The sequence below is a fragment of the Chaetodon trifascialis genome, chromosome 10 (genome assembly GCF_039877785.1).
Source record: "Chaetodon trifascialis isolate fChaTrf1 chromosome 10, fChaTrf1.hap1, whole genome shotgun sequence".
Lineage (NCBI taxonomy): Eukaryota > Metazoa > Chordata > Actinopteri > Chaetodontiformes > Chaetodontidae > Chaetodon > Chaetodon trifascialis.
This window is the reverse complement of record NC_092065.1, coordinates 18,172,545-18,191,414: the sequence shown is the minus strand read 5'-3', so window position 1 is coordinate 18,191,414 and position 18,870 is coordinate 18,172,545. Positions and strand designations below refer to the sequence as shown.

The window sequence follows — 18,870 nt, the reverse complement described above, 5'->3', positions numbered from 1 at the left end:
AGAGCTGCGAGACAAACAAACGGAGGTTCACTACCTGGACCACTAGGTGTCAGTCCCAGTCTGAAGACACGTCCAGAGCCTTAACTTCTGCAGAGACAACACTTACGTAAGGGCACCCTCATACAGTTTCATAAAGAAAAAAAGAGCTAACTCATATGTAAAATCACATTCTTGAGCCTCTTTTGTCTATTGTGAGGCTGCGTCTGCAACATCTGGATGAGGCTACAGTCACTGCCTGGACGCATTGATTAGCTTTGTGATCAGTATTAAATCTTAGTTTGTAAGCAACCAGATGCCATTCTTTTCTTCATAACTTCCTCTTGCCTCTTCATCATATGACGCAGCATTTGCACTGACCACGGGCTTTGACGCTTCATGTTTCTGCAGCAGCGGCTGGCTGCATCCTCCTCCTCCTCCTCCTCCTCCTCCTCCTCCCCCTCCTCCTCCTCCCCCTCCTGTACCAACCCCACTTAAGGGCAGGAGCACCACAGCAATCAACCTCCACTCCTCTCCTTGGCACGCTTGACCCCAGTGACTACTACTACTACTACTACACTACACCTGAGTGGGAGGAAAGCCGAAGCCCGTGGCCACACTTCTTGCACTGTGAATGGTAATCTTAATTACAGCAGGGCGGAGACATTGACATTTTTCTTGGAGTCTGAGGAATTACGTCTGTTCTTGTTCAGTCTGCGTCCCGTGTGTAAACATTGTGATTGTAGGTTACAGTGCGTAAACGTGGAAAATGCCTATGGAATTGTTCCATATTTTGTGACTCTCACTCTCTCCCTCTCTTTCTCTTTTGCCTTTTCTCCCTTTAAGCACTTTTCCATAAAACGTCTCTGGACTTTTTTTTTTTTTTTTTTACCAGCCGTGAAGAGGAGGAGCGAGGGGGTGGGGTGTGGGTGTAAGGGGCGTGTTTCGGTATATAATTCTTCTCCCTGAGAAGTTTTGCCTGTCGCCTGGTCTTTGGGACAGCCTCTCACACATCATCTCTATAGCCGCACCAACTGGGAAACTAACTCACCTGCAATCTTTCCAACCAAATAACCCCCAACGTTTTGACTACTGCCATCTGACATGGAGACCCAGCAAAGACACGGACACCACTCACTTTGCCACACCTGCCGGAGAACGCAGAGCAGCAGAATGAAGGTAACCAGAGGGAGCAAATAGTTGTACACTCTCCGGTTGAGCTGTGCGGGTATTGAAAGACCTCTGGCGAGCTTTCTTTGGCTTTAAAGTGAGAGAACCGCTTCGGGCTGAGCAGATGCACTGATCGCATCATTTTTTTGTGTGGTTATGTGTGCGCAATATGAGCAATCGGACATCTTTTTTAATTGCATGCAACAGAGAAAGTTCAAGATGCATACATGACACGGAGAGCGGCTGGCGATTTGAAGCAATTGTGCAACAGGTTACCTGACAGAGTAGAAGATAAGGAGTTGGGAGGTATTTATTTGTTTGTTTATTTATTTATTTTTATTCTTCTCTCGTCTGGATGGTGCGCCGTTCTCTGGACTCGGAGCAAACAGCTGGTCTTTCTGTCGGCAGATAGGGGGCGGTAGGTCTGAGGGTCAGTGAGCTCATCACAGGGTGAGCAAGGGGAAAATATATGCTGAGTCTGTCTTTTCAGATAGTTAACTATCGAGCAGCCGGTCTTGCAACTTCTAGAGAGTTGTGTAAGAGCGCGAAAGCCAGAGATACCGTCTACTTTTTCCTCCAGAATAAGCACTTCTCTCAGGTGCGACACGGTGACAGCGGCTGATAACAGTCCGGTGGGGGAGTGGGTGCACATTTGGCATCATTTCTCTCACGCAATGGGCTTTTTCTGAGTTAGTAGGTCAGCTCATCAGTGCATAGAAACTGCACTTAACGCTGGAAGTGTTACATCTTGCGCAGGCGAATGCGTAAAGAGTGCTTTAAAAAAATGGCATCACTTCTGAAATGTGTGTGTGTGTGTGTGTGTGTGTGTGTGTGTGTGTGTGTGTGTGTGTGTGTGTGTGTGTGTGTGTGTGTGCGCGCGCGCGCGCGCGCATTTGCTCGCCAGATGCTTAACTGTGCAATGTGTGTTTTTGTCTGCAGGTCAAGAGGATGTCTTCGTCCAGTCGCGCGCTGCTCTTTGCACTGGCCCTGACGTTCTACGTTGTGGAAATAGCCTCGGCAGAGACGCTGTGTGGGGGAGAGCTGGTGGATGCGCTGCAGTTTGTCTGCGAAGACAGAGGCTTCTATTTCAGTAGGTTCCCAACCCTTACAAGTTTTCACAATGGGCTGCCTAAATGTCGCGTTTTTCCCTCTGTCGAGTCTCTCTGTTGTTCATTCGCACACACATCTGTTTGGATAGCTGAGACTATCGCTCTTTCTGTGGCTGCGCGGTATGCGTGTTTGGTATTTTTCTTTCTCACTCACTCACACACACACTGAATGAGAGACAGAAAGAGAGAGAGAGAGATTATAGCCAGCTGTGTGTCTCAGGACCTCGTCCAGGCTTCTCTGCTGAGTTTGCGCATGCTGCCTACAGCCCATACCTCTCATTGCATATGAAAGGCCGGCGAGCTGTGAAGGCACACACGACCCAGCCCGACACAATGGGCCGCTTGTTTACCAGTAAAGTAATAGCACCCCAAGAGGCATACCAGTCACCTCACCAGTGTTCCCAGGCCAGGCGATCACACTGATGAGTCGGAAGGGGGTGGGGTGGGGAGTGTTTTTGATGTCAGGTTAAGAGGACGGATCATTAACATCAATTCTGATCATTGCTTCCATTGCAGAGATGATGGAAATAGCTATAAAGCATTATGCGAATGTGTTGTGGTGGCTGTTAATCCTCAAATGGATAAGCTTCTGTTTGCACAGTCTGCAGTGTTTGCGACACACAGAACTTCACCTTCGTTAGATATGGAGCCTGGGCTGAAGAGCAAACTGTTGTTTTTATTTATTTTTCCTCAATCAGATATTAGTGATGGTCCCACTCACTGCTTTTCACCTTTGACATTCGCGTACTGCTTGCCACAGAAGCGTCTTTCCAATCAGAAAAATCATTATCCAATTCAGGCCAGCATAGATGTGCTCCCTCCTCCTCTTCGCCTTCTCCTCCCCCCTGGATCACCCTCTCTTTCTCTCTCATGTTCCTCTTCCTGCAATCAAACCTCTCATGAGATTTCTGCAGCACTCTGTTGGCGCAAGACTTCAAACAAGGCCTTTATCGGTTGCGGATAGTGTTCCCCTGTGCAATATGCTAACCCTCCACCCCTCCACCTTATTCTTCTGTACCTTTCTCTCTCACGTCACCTTTGTTTTGACCCTCACACACCCTCTCTCTCTCTGCAATGATCCCTTTTCTCCTGTTTTCTCTACCTCTCTGCCCCTCCTCTCTCCTCTCTCCTCATCCTCTTTATCTCTGCTGACTTGACAAAGGACAAGGTCACATAAGAGTTTCCTTTTTATGTATGTATGTCTGAGAGCTTAGCTGTCAGTGTCCATCACTCTCTTTTGGTGTCTGCAGCACAGGGTGTTTTCGTGTGTATTCACTCATTAAAGGACTTCCAGATAGGCCTAATCAGATTACCCTCTACAAACAGAAAGATTTGTTGCAGTTGGTCATAGATTTCCTTTTATCCTCTTTGCTCCTTGGACTGCTATGATTGTTGAAGTAATCCTGTACAAACAACATGGATTCATTACTGATGCCAGTATTGTGTTGTCTGGCTCGAACCTCACTCTCCTCGCGGCCATTCTTCATCGCTCATTGTGCTCCTCCTCAGGTAGGCCAACCAGCAGGGGAAACAACCGGCGCCCCCAGAATCGTGGGATCGTAGAGGAGTGTTGTTTCCGTAGCTGTGACCTCAACCTGCTGGAGCAGTACTGTGCCAAACCCGCAAAGTCTGAAAGGGACGTGTCGGCCACCTCTCTACAGGTCATACCCGTGATGCCCGCACTAAAACAGGTACGTCTCACCGTCAACAACAACACACCAGTATGGGAAACGCTGCTAATTCTTTATCTGTCCTCCCATCTCCTGCACCTCCATTCACCTATGGGGCTTGCCCCTATGTCCCTGACACAGAGTACAGACTGAAACCCATGCAAAGACAGGTTTATCTTGTTAAATGGTCATTGGTAAGCAGTTACCTTTCATGCAAAGTGCTGACCATAGTGGAAAACAGCAAGACAGCTACAGCACATAATATTCAGGAAAAGTTGTACTCAGAGATTTAGACAATGTCTGTGTGTGTGTGTGTGTGTGTGTGCGTGTGTGTGTGTGTGTGTGTGTGTGTGTGTGTGTGTGTGTGTGTGTGTGTGTGTGTGAGAGAGAGAGGGAGAGAGAGAGAAAGTCGTGAGATGGTGGAGACTGCTGGTCCGTAACAAAACAGTGTGTTCTAAGTGTGTGATTATTAGTCACGGAACAGCAAGCTCTCCCAAACTGGCATGCATTTTGATCCGTGCGGTCAAAAACACCTGACCTGGCCAGCAGAGCTTCTCTGAAATATGTTGCAAACATGCAGAGAACCGTCAAAGTGTTGCAGTTCTTTTCATTGCGGTCACAAGACCGAGCTGTGGCTGCTTTCCAGATCTCTTAAAATCCCTTCAACCTTCCTTTAGACAAGACTGGAAAGATGTTAATAGTGTTTCTGCGTTGACTTGTCAGTATCAGCGGCAAGTGATGTAAACAAAGGAATTAAATAGATACTGCAAATGTCTGAAGGAAAATAATGTACCTTCTGTGTGAAATGCAAAAAAAAAAGAGGCTGCAGGGGAATTAGTTGGGACATGTCCCTAGTTTGTCTGGGCAGAGAGAGTTGATGGGTACAGCCTGCTCTGAGGGCCAGCTGTTCTGAGGCTATTGAGCAGGCCTGGAGTGAATGAAGGGGGATAAACACTCCTCAAGTGGCAGGACCAAAACAAGCCATTCATATGGAGCACTGGCTACTCACGCATAAATTCTAGCTCCGCTGCTACCACTCCCACTTTGTCTCAATCCCCGTTGCTCAGCACAACACCTACTGCTGTTTAGAGCAAGAGTTTGCTGTGCACAGAAGAATAGAGGTTTAGAAAAGTCAACATGCGTGTGTATTGTTTCATTCGGTCTCTGGAGGTTAGTCAGTTCAGCCTGTCGTTGTGTGAACGACGGCGTGCCCCTCATATGTATATGAGGCGAGTGACCGCCCTTCCCTTTGACAGTATTGTAAAAGGCTGAACTGAGCACTTGTTGACAGCTCCTCTCAGTCAAGGAAACCAAAACAAGGGCAAATCGGAGGCAAGGCAAGGCTGTTATGGCGCTCGGCGCTTCAAGAATGACATTTGATTTCCATTTGACTGGCCCAACAATGACTGAATGTTTTCACAAAATAAACAAGGCTTTCCTCCATTGTAATAAGCACTTGTACAGTGTCTTATCACTTCTAATGAACTGACTCCCTCTTTTCCCCTTTTCCTCTATTTTCGCCTGCACGCCACAATAGGAAGTCCCAAGGAAGCAGCATGTGACCGTGAAGTATTCCAAATACGAGGTGTGGCAGAGGAAGGCGGCCCAGCGGCTCCGGAGGGGTGTCCCCGCCATCCTGAGGGCCAAAAAGTTTCGAAGGCAGGCGGAGAAGATCAAAGCCCAGGAGCAGGCAATCTTCCACAGGCCCCTGATCAGCCTGCCCAGCAAACTGCCTCCCGTCTTGCTTGCCACGGACAACTATGTCAACCACAAATGAGCCCACTGCCAGCCCTTTGCACAGACAAGAGTTTGGAGGGAGAAAAAAAGACTAGGGGATTATAGCTTTGTCTCTGACGTCATTTCTGTGGCAGTCCTCTTTGACCTCCCCTGCCCTGTCCGAGCCCACCAATCCCTCCCCCTGCTCTCATCCACTACTTCTTGACCCCCCTGGCCCTTTTCTAACGCCCCTCTCAACCCCACCCGCCCTCCTCCGGCACACAAACATGCCTTCACATTCTTCCTGTCTGAACTCTTTCGCTCCCTCTCTCTTTCAGTCACTGACACAAAAGGCACAAATACAAATGATGAACAAAAAGTTAACAATTCGGCTGAATGCAATTCAGGTGGATCCTTAAGCAAAAGAGAAACGGCAAAGGAGAAAAGAAGATGAAAGAGATCTGTGGTTTGCAAGTGTCAAGAGGACACCCAGCGGAATGTTTTTTTTTTTTTTTTTGTCCTTGTGGAAGACGACTGAAAGTGAAGAGCAGCTTGCATGAAAGAATCCATTCCACATAATTTTTCCTGAGGCAAAAAGAAAATCTGTGTTAGTTCTTTTTCTTATTAGTTTGCACCTCTACCTATAAAGGGACTTCCACACTGTAAGGAATTATTTTGTAAAATTAGATTCCTGTTCCAGCACCTTTTGATCACAAACAAAAAGCAGAAAAGAGTCTGCAAAATTGCACATTGCCACGGATTACGTCAAAGTAAAGAAAAAAATGGCACTATTTTTTTATGAACAATGAACGTGTAGCTTAAAAAAATGACATGGTGCTAGCTTTGGGAATGGACTCAAAGAAGAGGTTGAAAAGCACGTTTTTTTTCTTTGAATGAATATTAAAACTTTCCGTTTTAAGGAAAGTGTGACTTTTTAAAAAAAAGGAAAATAAAGGATATGGGGGAGCTCCTGGCAGTGGCAATGTCAAGGGGGATGTGTCACTGAGAGAAGATATGGGCTGTGCTGGCATCGAGGCTCATCTAGGCTGCTCATCACTAGCTTGCTGGCGTAAGCGGCAAGGGGGACCTGAGACCCAGTCCCTGTTCCTCCTTTCCCTCTGAGGCTGCCAGACACAGGGAGCAGTGTGGGGACACATATGGGACACTGTGGACCGCCTGGATTGGACAGTACTACAGTTCTGGGACAGTACTTCCTGTTTGCCATGGCTTTGCAGACTGCTCTGACAGGAAGTAACATGGCATGGACAAAGAGCAAGTGGGATAACGATGATTATATTTTATTTTGTCTTTTTTTCTGTTTTCTTTTCATATCAATGTTTCAATGAAAAAAAAGGAAAACCCCGTCAGTTTCTGGTACCGTGACATTCCTGTTTTTCCAAGTTAGGCCTTTTTTTTGTTTGTTTCCATGGTTATTGTTATGATGTTATTTTACAGTTCTAAAGAAAGGCACAAAATTTCAATTCAAAGGGAAAAAAACAGCAATAATGTCAACTAACATTTTATTTTTATTGTATATCAGTAGTATTCACATGCTTTTGCCTGAAAACAAATACTTGAATATATATATATACATCTATATATATATATATAAATATAAATATAAATATAGATATATAATTAGTTTCCAGGGACGTTGTGTTATTTTCCTTTAGTCTGAGCTGTATCTTGCGTAATGAGCCGCCAAGCTTTTTTGTTTGTTTGTTGAAATACAAATAAGGGCACTGTATAAAGGCATTATTTATTTTGTTATAAAATATATTTGAAAAATTGGTCCAAATAATATACGTAGCACTGATGCTCAACTGACGGTTTTATTTTGTATGATCTCTGTTTTCCAATTGGAGTTGTAAGGCTTTTTTGTAGATGCTTTGTACCAAAAATAATGTCTTTTTTTTTTTTCCTTTTTCGTTTGCCATAGTTACTTTAATATTTTAACAGCAGCATAGCCTGGATTGCTTAGGCATGTTATGTCACAGAAATAGGCACATACTCTGAATTTGCTGGTCTGCATGGATTTCCAGAAGCCTGTCAGGGTTATCTGTGAAAAGGAAAGCGTCAATGAGTGACTTTATTATTGGAAAAATAACTGTTCAACATTGATTGTACTCAAACCCACTATGTTTTGAAGCCACTTTAGTATTGATGGCAGGGGAATGATCAGTCCTTCATTAAATCATGTCTTTGTAATTGTGCATGGTGTCCTATGGTCTTCTAAGGAGCATCTTGCTTATGTGCCAGTGCCACTGTCGCGTGTTGGTCTGGGTCACGAGGCCGCACATGTCCGGTCAGTTGTAGATTTAGGGTTTAGTGTACATGTGACCTACACAAGTCATTGTGTCAATGCCTTAATTGAAGGTAATGATGTTGCTATGATGCTAGTAACCATCAAAGGTCACTTCAAGGTCACTGTCTATCAAGCAGAGAGCATATCGTCAAATCACCTCACTGTTCTCATCTATCTATCTATCTGTTGGTCTGTCTTTCCGTCTGTCCTTTTTTCTCTGTAGAAGACAATGCCCGTGATCTTATGCATCAACAGTATGTATCTGTATTTGCATGGCGAGGGGGGAGGGGGCGGAGTTAGCCTGCCATTCACCCCCCCACTCAACAATCTTCCAATCATCCATCCATTATGCATTTGATGAAGGGCTATCACGCTGAAACATTTCTGAAGCACTCAGGAAACAAAACAAAAACAATCTATGCTCTCCAAGGGAGAAGTGGAGTAGTTGCTGAGTGTAAGTGATAATCTTGTTTTGGATGGGCAGCTGAGGTCGTTATCCATACCTGGCCACAATGATACAGCTCTCTGTGACAAACCACTGAAGCCCATGTCAGAAACAAGGTAATTCTGTGCCACATCATAGTTTCCTCCTCTATTGTGTCATGCATCACCCATGAAATGGAGACTTAATGGATACTCGCCCTGCTGTGGTGAAAAGTCAAGCCAATACTTCTTATTTCTGTCAGAGAGATCTCAATTATCAAGGCTGCGTCCTGTTTCTAATTATATTCTACTTCAGTTGTGCAACAAAGCAGGCAGTGCAATTATGATTATTATTATTATATTATTGTTAATATTATTATTATTATTATTATTATTATTATATTTTCTATTTTATTCTATATTTTCCTGCTAGGACTGCATTCATTCACTATTGTAATGTTCAAACAGGCTACTCTAGTGTTCTTATGAATGGCGTGAAAGACAACCACTTCTTTTCGCTGAATATGAAGAGATATATTGCCGAGCAATGGCAACTTTTTCTGTGTCAGTAGCTCACTCAGCCTGTGTGTATTTTATTGATTTAACCTCTGCACGCTAGAACGTCCGAAATGCACAATTCATGTACTTTCATTTTTAATATCAATAAAAAAAACATTTTATCAAACATGCAATGTCTAAAAGATGTACTGCTTTGTTCAGTGTATTTGCCCGTCTTGGACGTGTGTTTACGCTTTTCGGTGTGTTGAGCTCGAGGACCATTTTTGAAATCTTTTTATATCAATTAAACCTCATGTGCCCTGTAAATGATTTATTGCATCTTAAGGCTTTGCAAAGAATCTCCAGTTGCTTTTAGCACCCTCTCTGTTCCTCTCACCCACCCCCCCTTTCCCTCTCTTTTCTCTCCCCCTCTCCATCTCTGCCTGAGTCCACGTCTGTCTCTGTCTGTCTCCTGCTCTGTGATAGGGCACAGTGTGCCAAAGTGGAAATCAGCACTCAGAGTGGCAAGCAGGCTGGCCACAACTCCTCAGTCCTTCCTCTGCTTTATGCTACACTAAACCTGACCTGTTCTCACTGCCGCTGACACACCCATCCCTACATCCATCCCTCCATCCTCCAGCGGCTTGCTAACTACTGGAGCAAGCTCCACTTCAGTGGCTAAGTTTAGTAACCGACATGTCTCAAATTATCACATGCATACTCTGAAAATGGCACGACCTTTCATTGTTGACATGCATGCACATATCCACCCATGGGATGTCTGTTGCCGGGCAGATTTACTGTTTAGTATCTTTGTTCCCAGAATGGAACCATTTTGGGCACTGGGGTTATCTTGGTGCAGCAGAGTTTACTGTAGCTCTCAGTTCTGTTTTAGGTTGGCATCAAAGAGTTCGAGCTTTACAAACAGGAGAGGCAGGAATCTCTTTTTCTTTGGCTGTGGTGCAAAATTCTGCCTTAGAGTGATGAGATGCACATGAGTTGCTTCTGGGAAAGTGGAGACATTATCATTGACTATCATTGTAGAGGATCTTGTGCTCTTTTTTTATCTTAATTGCTCGATTAAATCACCTTTGCCTATCTCAAGAAAGCCTTACCTTGCGAAAAAAAGAGAAAAACACTGGAAGTGCATGCTGACAAAAACAATTCATTTCTGAAGGATGGCTAGAGGCTGCACATGTTCGTACACACAGTCATGCACATACTGAACTTGCATGTGAACACATGCAAATCTTCACATATTTTCAGCTCTTTCAGCGAGTGAATTCTTACCCCGTTCCCTTTTTTGATAAATGCATTATCACCGCGGTGTTTTTAAAGTATCATTCCCCATAAAACACTTTATTCTAGTTGACTTTTTTTTAAACCTGGTGCTTGTGTGTGGGTATCGATGTGTGGGTGTGTGTGTGTGGGTGGGTGTGTGTGTGTGGGTGGGTGTGTGTGTGTGTTCTCCAGCAGCCACTCTGGGACTGAGCCTGTTCCCTGCAGGTGTTTATACATAGTATGACTCTCTAGAGCTCGGTAATGAGATCAGGGACTCTCTGGTCCTCAGGGTTTGTCACGTCACCGCTGTGCCTGGCGGGGCAGCGTCTGGCACAACATAAGTCAACCAAAACAAGCCAAACCGGGCCACAATGCACCAAGACACATACTTGTTTTCCCAGTTGTTGATGGTGATGTTGGTGAGAATCTTTTCCTGAGTGGTGAGGCTAAAAAGAAGAGACGTCAATGCAGTAAGACAGAAGGAAATTACTGTCTCATTTATTGCTTGGATTACACTGTATTAATTACTTGGTTGTGCCAAAACAAGATTGAATAATGTGAGGAACGAGGGCTGGAAAGTATTTTTCTTGTGCCCAAGGTATGTATGTAATTTGGGTAGGTGCATTTTTAACATGTTGTAAAATTTAAATTTACATCTGCATCTAAATCTGGAACCTAGGCATAAAATCACTATAACATTATCCTAAATAAGTAAACAATAGAGAGAGCACATAAATGCCACCTCAACCTAAACTGGTGGAGCCAAATAAACCATAAACCCAAACCCACGCATCCATCCCCATCAGAGAGGCCTCCTGAACTGTGGAGCGGAGTGTAGATGTGGGTGGCACAACTCTCCCAGGCCTGACATTGGAAACTGCCAAAGAGCACACTAGAGTTAGTTGTGGTTGGCCGGATGCACGGGATGCATGTAAGGCCAGGCCAACTATTGAGGCACAGGGTTTGGCAAGCCCAGACCATCACAGCCCAGCGTGGCCACACAGGCCAATTAAGACAGGCCTTCTCCTCTCCTTTCTTCTCCTCCCCTCCTCTGTGTCTCTCTCATCTCTCCCTCTCTCTTTATCTCTCACTTTCTCTCTTGTACTCCCTCTCTCGTCCTCCCAATCCTCACAAAGCGTACTCACACATTCCTCTTTTCCCACTTTGCCTCTCTAATTGCTGGGGACTGAAAAGAGGGATGGAGAGAGGCGAATGAGATTGAGAGAAAGAGACAGAGAGAGGGAGAATCAGAGGGAAAGGGGGTCATACCACAGGACCTCTATGGCCAGGACAAACTGTACTGGCCCCCTGGAATAGTCAAAACTCCTGTGTGTGGTGTGTATGGGCTCGGGCATCCAGTGCTCACTCCTCTCATTAATTACACTGAAACATAACCATTTGGCTAATTTCTCCAGAAGAGCTTAATGTCATACTGTAGAATGTAATTCAATTTACATCCTTGCATGGTCTCTGAGGAGGCTACAGCAGAGCCAGAGTATAAAGAGGGGATTGTGTTTCTTCAGCGCCCCACAAAACTATCTAATTGTTGATTCCTAATCAACCAGGAGCTGCGAGGAGGCTTTCCTAATTATGTAACCGTAAGTTCTGACATATTAACAATGAAGTGGAAGTTTTAGTGGGAAGTAAAACTGTGTGAGGAGAAGAGAAGAGCAGAGGGTCGGGGCTAATGGATTTTCTTCTTGGTCAAATCTGTGTTTACAGTATTTATGTCGTTTACGTGGCTGAAGTTGTCATAATTAAAATGCTTGAATTCTCTTTCAAAATTTACAGGACATATATCACCATTAATGAAACACAGGATCTGAATTCAAGGGTGTGAGGATGAGACAAAACAAACAAACAAACAAAAAAAAACTGAGCACGCAAAAGCAACTGCACAATGTCTGTGTTTATCTTTGGTCTATGTCTGATCGTCTCCTAAAAAGCATGAGAACGATCCATACAGCCCACTCACACACTAAACATGGAGTACTTTGGATGCGACGTTTGTAAAGTTTTGCAATTTTGAGGCTTTCGCTGTCTTTGTCAACACACCATTGAGAGGTCAGAGATGGCAGAAACAGCAGAGCGATGTGGATGTGACAATATGTGTGGGGTAGACTGTATTCTGGAGGGCCAGAGCAAGGGAAATGAGGTGGTTAAGCCATACAAAATCATAACAAAGGGGGAAGTGGTTTCCAGTGTGGTCACTGGGTCATTGCATGACAATTTCCTCTTACTGGAAAACAAGGGGGTCACAGCTTTACACTGAAATATACTCTGTGTGTGGTGCAGAGACCGCCTGGGCTATACTTATTCACAGGGGTCAAATGTTACACTCTGTGGCCACTCAGTTGTGAGATTTAAACCTATCCACATATTCTTCCAGAAGAAAAAAATCGAACAATCCCAACACTACACTACCACTATACGTTTTTCAGCAGAGGTGACCTTTATTGCATATGGCATTTCTGAAATATTCATGGATTTGTTAAAGGCTAAATGTAATTGAAGGTGTTGCAGGAAGAGTGAAGTGGGTGGCAGTAAACGTTGAAAAAGCAGAATGCTGCACTTAATTAAACAAGGAGGTCAGCATCTTGTAACGCTTAAAGTTTCTGAGTTTTTACTTTAACATTATCCAGGTGTGTCCTTACTTCACTCCATCAGGGCATTCATCATTGTTGCACGTCAATGTCACTATGTGGAGGTCACCGGGGCACTACCTGGGACTACACACACACACACACACACACACACACACACACACACACACACACACACACACACACACACACACACACACACACACACACACACACACACAGGGACTGCTTTCCTGCCATGATCCATTGGACACATTAGAGGCAAGACAGTGAAGGGTGTAGAACTGTGGCAGGTAAACCAATCTGCTGGATACACGCTCACTGTGTTGTTAATGGAGAACTAAAAAGAACTGAAACTTTAAAACAAAAAGCCAGACAATCAGTGATGCTGGCACTTGTTGTGGTGGCAAAGCAGGCTGCACAATAACCAGGGACACTCCCCTCTATGTTTGAACAACATATAATTACAGATCAGGATAGGAGAGCCCATTCTGAGGGGAAAATAGCAATCTCTCTTAATTACAAGGCAGGCCATGATCCATACCTATCCGTCACTTCAAATAACTCTGTTGGATGACTCTCTGTTGGAGTGGCTGGCAATATTATTTCTGTTCAGGTACAGATAAACAACACAAGCAGCGCTGGAAAGGCTGTCAGCTAAAACAAGATCTGCAGACTGACAACAGTAAACTCAGCTGGCAAAAGTCTATTCATAAAATTTTTATTTTTCTAAAGTTGTTAAATCTCAAACGATTAAGAATTATAATGCTCGCTTTGTTTGAAGAAAAAACAACCCTGTGGGAGAAAACCGCCTCGACTAACTTCTGTTCTGCATGTTTTTCCAGTTTTATAAACCATACACAGATCCCTGTGGATGTTATTATGTGCTTTTGAATGACAAGTGTTGAGTTGGACTTTTGTGCAACAGTTGAGCGAGTGCCAGCGTGTGTGTCCAGCTGTCATGCTCACACACACATAAGCAGGCTTCAGTCTCTCGTCTCCAGTGAACAGTGTCAGCATACAGCTATGGTGGAGGTTCCTCTCTCCCCAGCCAGATGAGCATTCTAGTTATCTTCCCCACATAAACAAGATAAGCTCATTTCTCTGGCCCTCGCCAGGGCCCAAGGGTTACAGAGTTCTTTCCTCCTATTGCTCTCTTTCTCTTCCTCTCCTTGATCTTTTTGCTCCTTGTTTTTCTGCAACTTCTGTTTCCTGTGTTGTAACGATTTCTGCAGGACTCAGAAACTGGCATAGTGTGCGAAACCTCCTGGCTCATAATAAAATGATCATCTGGTAATGAATTTACGCAGTTCCCCTGTCATTTCACTGCGAAAGATTTTCTCACTTCTACTACTTTTTCTAGGAATGACAGACATTTCAGATATTGTCATAGCCCACGCACCAACACACGCAGACACACACACACATACACACACACACTCAGACAAAAACACGACAGAGGAGTGCAAATATTTGTGAGGAAATTGCTCGAGAAGGACATTGCAACTGTGCCATTTGGCTGCCCCAAACCATTGTCCGTTGAGACTTGCCATGGAAGCTGGCAGCAGTTGTTTGTGTCTGCTGTGCCATCCTTCAGCCCAAGACTGTCAATTTCATTCTCATGCTTCAGCAATGTGGATGGGAAATTGTCCAGAAATGCCACAACTGAAAGACTATGTATATGTGTGTGTGTGTGTGTGTGTGTGTGTGTGTGTATACGCACTTAAATATAATGGCAGTGCCACCAGTCTGGCACACAAGTGATGACAAAGTGTTCTCTGTGAAAACCCACACATATACTCACATGTACACAAACATAAACAAACAGTCATGCATACACAAACATACATCAAAGCACGCGTGCATATATGTGTACACGCATTCAAATGTGAAACCGTGCACACACGTACGCACCCACACATGCACACACATTTGTGTTCACGGAGCCCCTGCTAATGATGGATGGCAGTATGATGTTTGTGCGCGCTCCAAAAGAATTGGCATTACAACTTGGGCCAAATCAGCAGCCAGCAGCAGCAGGCTATTAACAAAACTGTTTCTTTGTTTGCTTTTTTCCTGTTTTTTTTTTGTTTTTTGTTTTTTTTTCTTGAGAGGCGCCAAGCAATTAATGGTCTGCCTATGGGAGACCAGTAAACTGTGCCACAGTGGAGAACATATGCACAATGATGCAAGACATGATGGAAAAGAATAGATGATATTATGACTGGACAGCATTCATTGTTTTGATCTTTTTACAGGATGGATCAAAAGAAAGACCACGTTCAGAGGCTAGCTGATCATCCAAAAGGGCTAGACGCACTTTTGACCATCCTGGCCAGTGTTACCAAGTTGAAAGCCTCCAAGCACGTACAAAGATGAGAAAGCTCGCTCTTGCTCTCTCTCGGTGTGTGTGTGTGTGTGTGTGTGTGTGTGTGTGTGTCTGTGTGTGTGTGTGTGTGTGCGTGTGTGTGTGGGTGTGTGTGGTGGGAGGTAGGATTTTGATGCTGAATTAATCGGAAAAGAGCGATTTTTCTTTTGTCTTAATGGTGCAACACCAGGTTTTCAAATAAAGTGAGTAAAAATGGCAAAGAGGGAAGAAAACAAGGTTGTCCATGACTGTGAGCTGATAAAACTGCACTATTTAAACGTAAACAACTTCCGTTGAAAGGCTTTTATCTGCTGTTTTATTGCACCACCTAAACAAAGTTGATAAGCAGTATAGATACGAAGGCCAGGAAGGACATTTTATAGTGAACATTTGCATAAAGCTCTGTAGATCTACATGCCTTATCAAGCCCTTTTGACAATTATGAAATCAATAGATGATTTTGATACTTTAGTGCTGTGATATTAGCTTCTCGTTATTTTGCTATTTTGCTTGCTCTGTTTTGGAACAATTTGGACTTTTTGCACAGCTGATATTGGTTCTTGAGTGCATTATGGCTCATTCCTCTGTATGCAGTCTGCCCTGAGGGTTAATGGCACGCGGCCAGAAGCCTCACTGGACACCAGTCCATGGTTCAATATTTACACCTGCTCTGTCCAATAGTACAAAATGCACTACCACCAGCCATGTAAAGAGACAGTTTGAGATAAATAGGAGCAAGTGTGCAATGAGGATGGACCTGATTAAGGTTCAGTCAGATAATGCTAAATTAGAGGATGCAGCCATATTACTGAGCCATAAAAGCAACAGAGAATGAGATATGATGTGGATTTACAGCCCTTTGGTCGTACTGAGTACTCAAGCTCATGAGATTATTAGATAAGTTGCTGTTATGACACTGACAAGGACTCCTCACAGTGATGTGCATGTCCATACTTGTGTTCAGACAACCCAGGGAAACACATGTCAGATGTAAAGCAAATACCAAAACAAACCATTGAGTCTTGAGTGTCCCCTGAAAACCATGTTATCTGCAAAATGTCAACTTTTCATCAAGGCAATGATGCACTTTCTAGGTATTTTAACTGGCTTTTTAGAGGTTTTATGAGCTTACGGGGTAGAAGAATCATCAAACTAAATAAAGATAGCCTGATATTCAGTCATTCCTGATGGCAAGAATAAACTACTAGCTCAGTCAGCACTGGATGTGGGAGAGCCAGGGCCTTAGCAGTCACAGTCAGCGGTCTCTATTATGTATTACAAGGGAGCAATAATGCTAGAAACACAAAGCTACAAAAACACCCCAAAATTGCCTTTGTTTTATTGTCAATTAACACAGAACATCATCAGTAATTTCCTGTTACTCACTGAATGCATATACCCTCTGGGGTTTTGAGTGAGATGAGGTAACAGCAGTGGTTTCACCTTAACTAGACATTTTTGGGCAGGAAAATTAGCTGCAAATCCACATTTGGCTCCCTGCACATGTTTGGCTAATTCATATGTGCAGTGTGTGCATGTTCCCGAACCCATGTCTGCGCCTGTGTGTTCCTAACCATCAAAGTTTTTTTTCTTTCTAGTATTTGTATGTTAAGTGTGTTTGTGAGAAGTGGCTGCAACAGGTAACCAGGAATTATCCAGTGGCTTGGTCCCCAGACAGACTGTGTGCGTACGCAGTGTGCCAGGCTAGTAATTGTGGGCTCGGAGGGAGAGAGGCTATACCATGTTGGCCTTATTATTATCATTAAAGCGAGAGTTAGCTCGCTGTCTGAGGCCAGGTCAAACGGGTAGATGTTCTTCCAGACAAACTGATGCTTACAAGCCTTCTGTTAGTCCCACGTGCGCTCAGTGAATCAACTGCTGCCTAGTAGCAATTACTGCCAGGCCATCACTGCAAATAACAGTTTGTCTTTATTTGACCTCCATGCTGAAACTAATTTTTAAAAATGGGAAAATAAAAGGTTTTGCTGATAGTTTCGGGCATCTCTCTCCTGCAGCAGTGTGCAGTGTGCTGATTAATAATGTCAGTTGTCACCCTGTAGGTTAGGCCACCTGCAGTCCCTCAGTCTGATAAACAATCAGAGCTGCTCAGGTCCCAGCGCTGAGAGCCACCTGTGAGTTTCTGTGTGTGACAAACTGTACCTGTGCATCAGCTCTGGACTCTTTTAACACCTGTAACTGCTCTGACAGCTGCTCAGCTGTGGTATGGCTGTACTGACAGACAGAGAGAGGGAGAGTAGGGTGCAGGTGGGTTATTTCCTGAGAGGTGCCTTCATTTAATGTATTTTCTTGCTTAATTTTTATTGGAAAAGGCATGAAGCAATGAGGTTGTATTGTATCGCATAACTGATGTAGAACTGATAATACATTATAATACAAATATAAGGCTAAAAGTAAGCTAATAAAAGACACAATTAAGCATGGAGTCATTTACTACAGAGTTTACAATCGTGTTGAATTATTAAGTCTTGACATACTCACATATTTAAAATTTCTTTTATCAGACCTCTTCAGGTGGCTGGAGCAGAAAACATGACATATTTCACATTCTATTTCCTGACAAGGCTAAAATGGAAAAAAAAAAGGGGAAAAGGAAGATCCTTAAAATGCATCAAAAGTCATCATTTCAAAACTGAAACTGGGAACATCCTGTGGCATTTTCTAGCTTTCATTTTTTTCCGTCCAATAATAAAAACAAACAACATTTTCTTCAAAAACAAAGATATCATTCTCACTATTATGTATCTTTCACAAGTCATGGGGGAGACAGAGTTCTCGCCACGGACTGGCAAACCAAACAAAACAGCGAGCAAAACAGCCCCGGACAACAGACAAAGTTTTATCAATAAAGATGTTCTTTCTGTGAAAACAATCACCGCGGCCAAACAAAATATGGCGCAGGATCCAAAGTTGTTGTCGGAGGTTTGCCAGCAGACACTCTTGAAGGAAACTGTGCAGCAGAGGGGACGGGGATGACGCCACGCGGCCTTTTTAACCTAAATGTTCCCCTCCACCTGTCCCGGCTCTCGTTCCAGCAGTATGAGCTTCGGGTCTGGGGGTCCTGGGCTTTCCAGCAGTCTGATAATAAGGGATGATGTGTCTGCCAGCTCAGCTTGGCTCCCATGTGTCATCAGTGCAGGGTTTTGTCAAGTGGGGGAAGGGTGAGGGGGACAACAGCAGAAAAACAGGGAGATTAAAGAGCACAATAACACTTTTTTATCATTTACTATGACCAGTCGACGTGTGAAACTGAGCCTCACAAGACCCAAACACCCATGAAAACAACACTTTGGAGGAACATAACACCCAGAGGTCACTTTGTTTTTGTAATTTTGGTCATTCCCTTGTCTTTACATGCAGTTTACTTGAGCAATATCAAGAAAAAGTGATAATTCCATTTCAGCATGGCATGGTCAAGAATTGTAACATGTTTTCTCAATGTTTTAGGTACTTTATAGATGCTCAGGGAGCTTATAAATAGTAACAATTCCAATAATGAACAAGTGTGATGACATATGGGCTGCGGAATGGACAGAAATGATAAAGGACTTATGCCTGGCGTTGGTCTTTAAGACAGGAATGGAAAGAATTTTGATTTCTTCAATTTATTAATAGCACATGGCAAAGAGGTAGTGTGAGGGACTGTGTGTGAGCAATGTGTGTGTGTGCGCATGTTGAGCACACAACAGGTGCCAAACATAACAGAGGAGACGAGAAAAACATGGTGGGGTTA

At 43.9% G+C, this 18,870-nt stretch overlaps 1 protein-coding gene across 2 annotated transcripts; it reads left to right on the top strand.

The window, feature by feature from the left end:
* Nucleotides 1–957: 957 nt before the first annotated feature.
* Nucleotides 958–6,986, top strand: igf2b (insulin-like growth factor 2b). Of its 2 annotated transcripts, none has more exons than XM_070971534.1 (4): nucleotides 958–1,155; nucleotides 2,086–2,236; nucleotides 3,765–3,946; nucleotides 5,463–6,986. In XM_070971534.1, the coding sequence occupies exons 1-4, from the start codon at nucleotides 1,081–1,083 to the stop codon at nucleotides 5,700–5,702; spliced, it is 648 nt and encodes a 215-aa protein (XP_070827635.1). In that variant the 5' UTR covers nucleotides 958–1,080; the 3' UTR covers nucleotides 5,703–6,986. The 2 variants fall into 2 exon arrangements, with proteins under 2 accessions (XP_070827635.1, XP_070827636.1); XM_070971535.1 differs by having other exon boundaries at nucleotides 969–1,155; nucleotides 2,086–2,240; nucleotides 3,769–3,946; nucleotides 5,463–6,980.
* The last annotated feature ends 11,884 nt before the right edge of the window (nucleotides 6,987–18,870 follow it).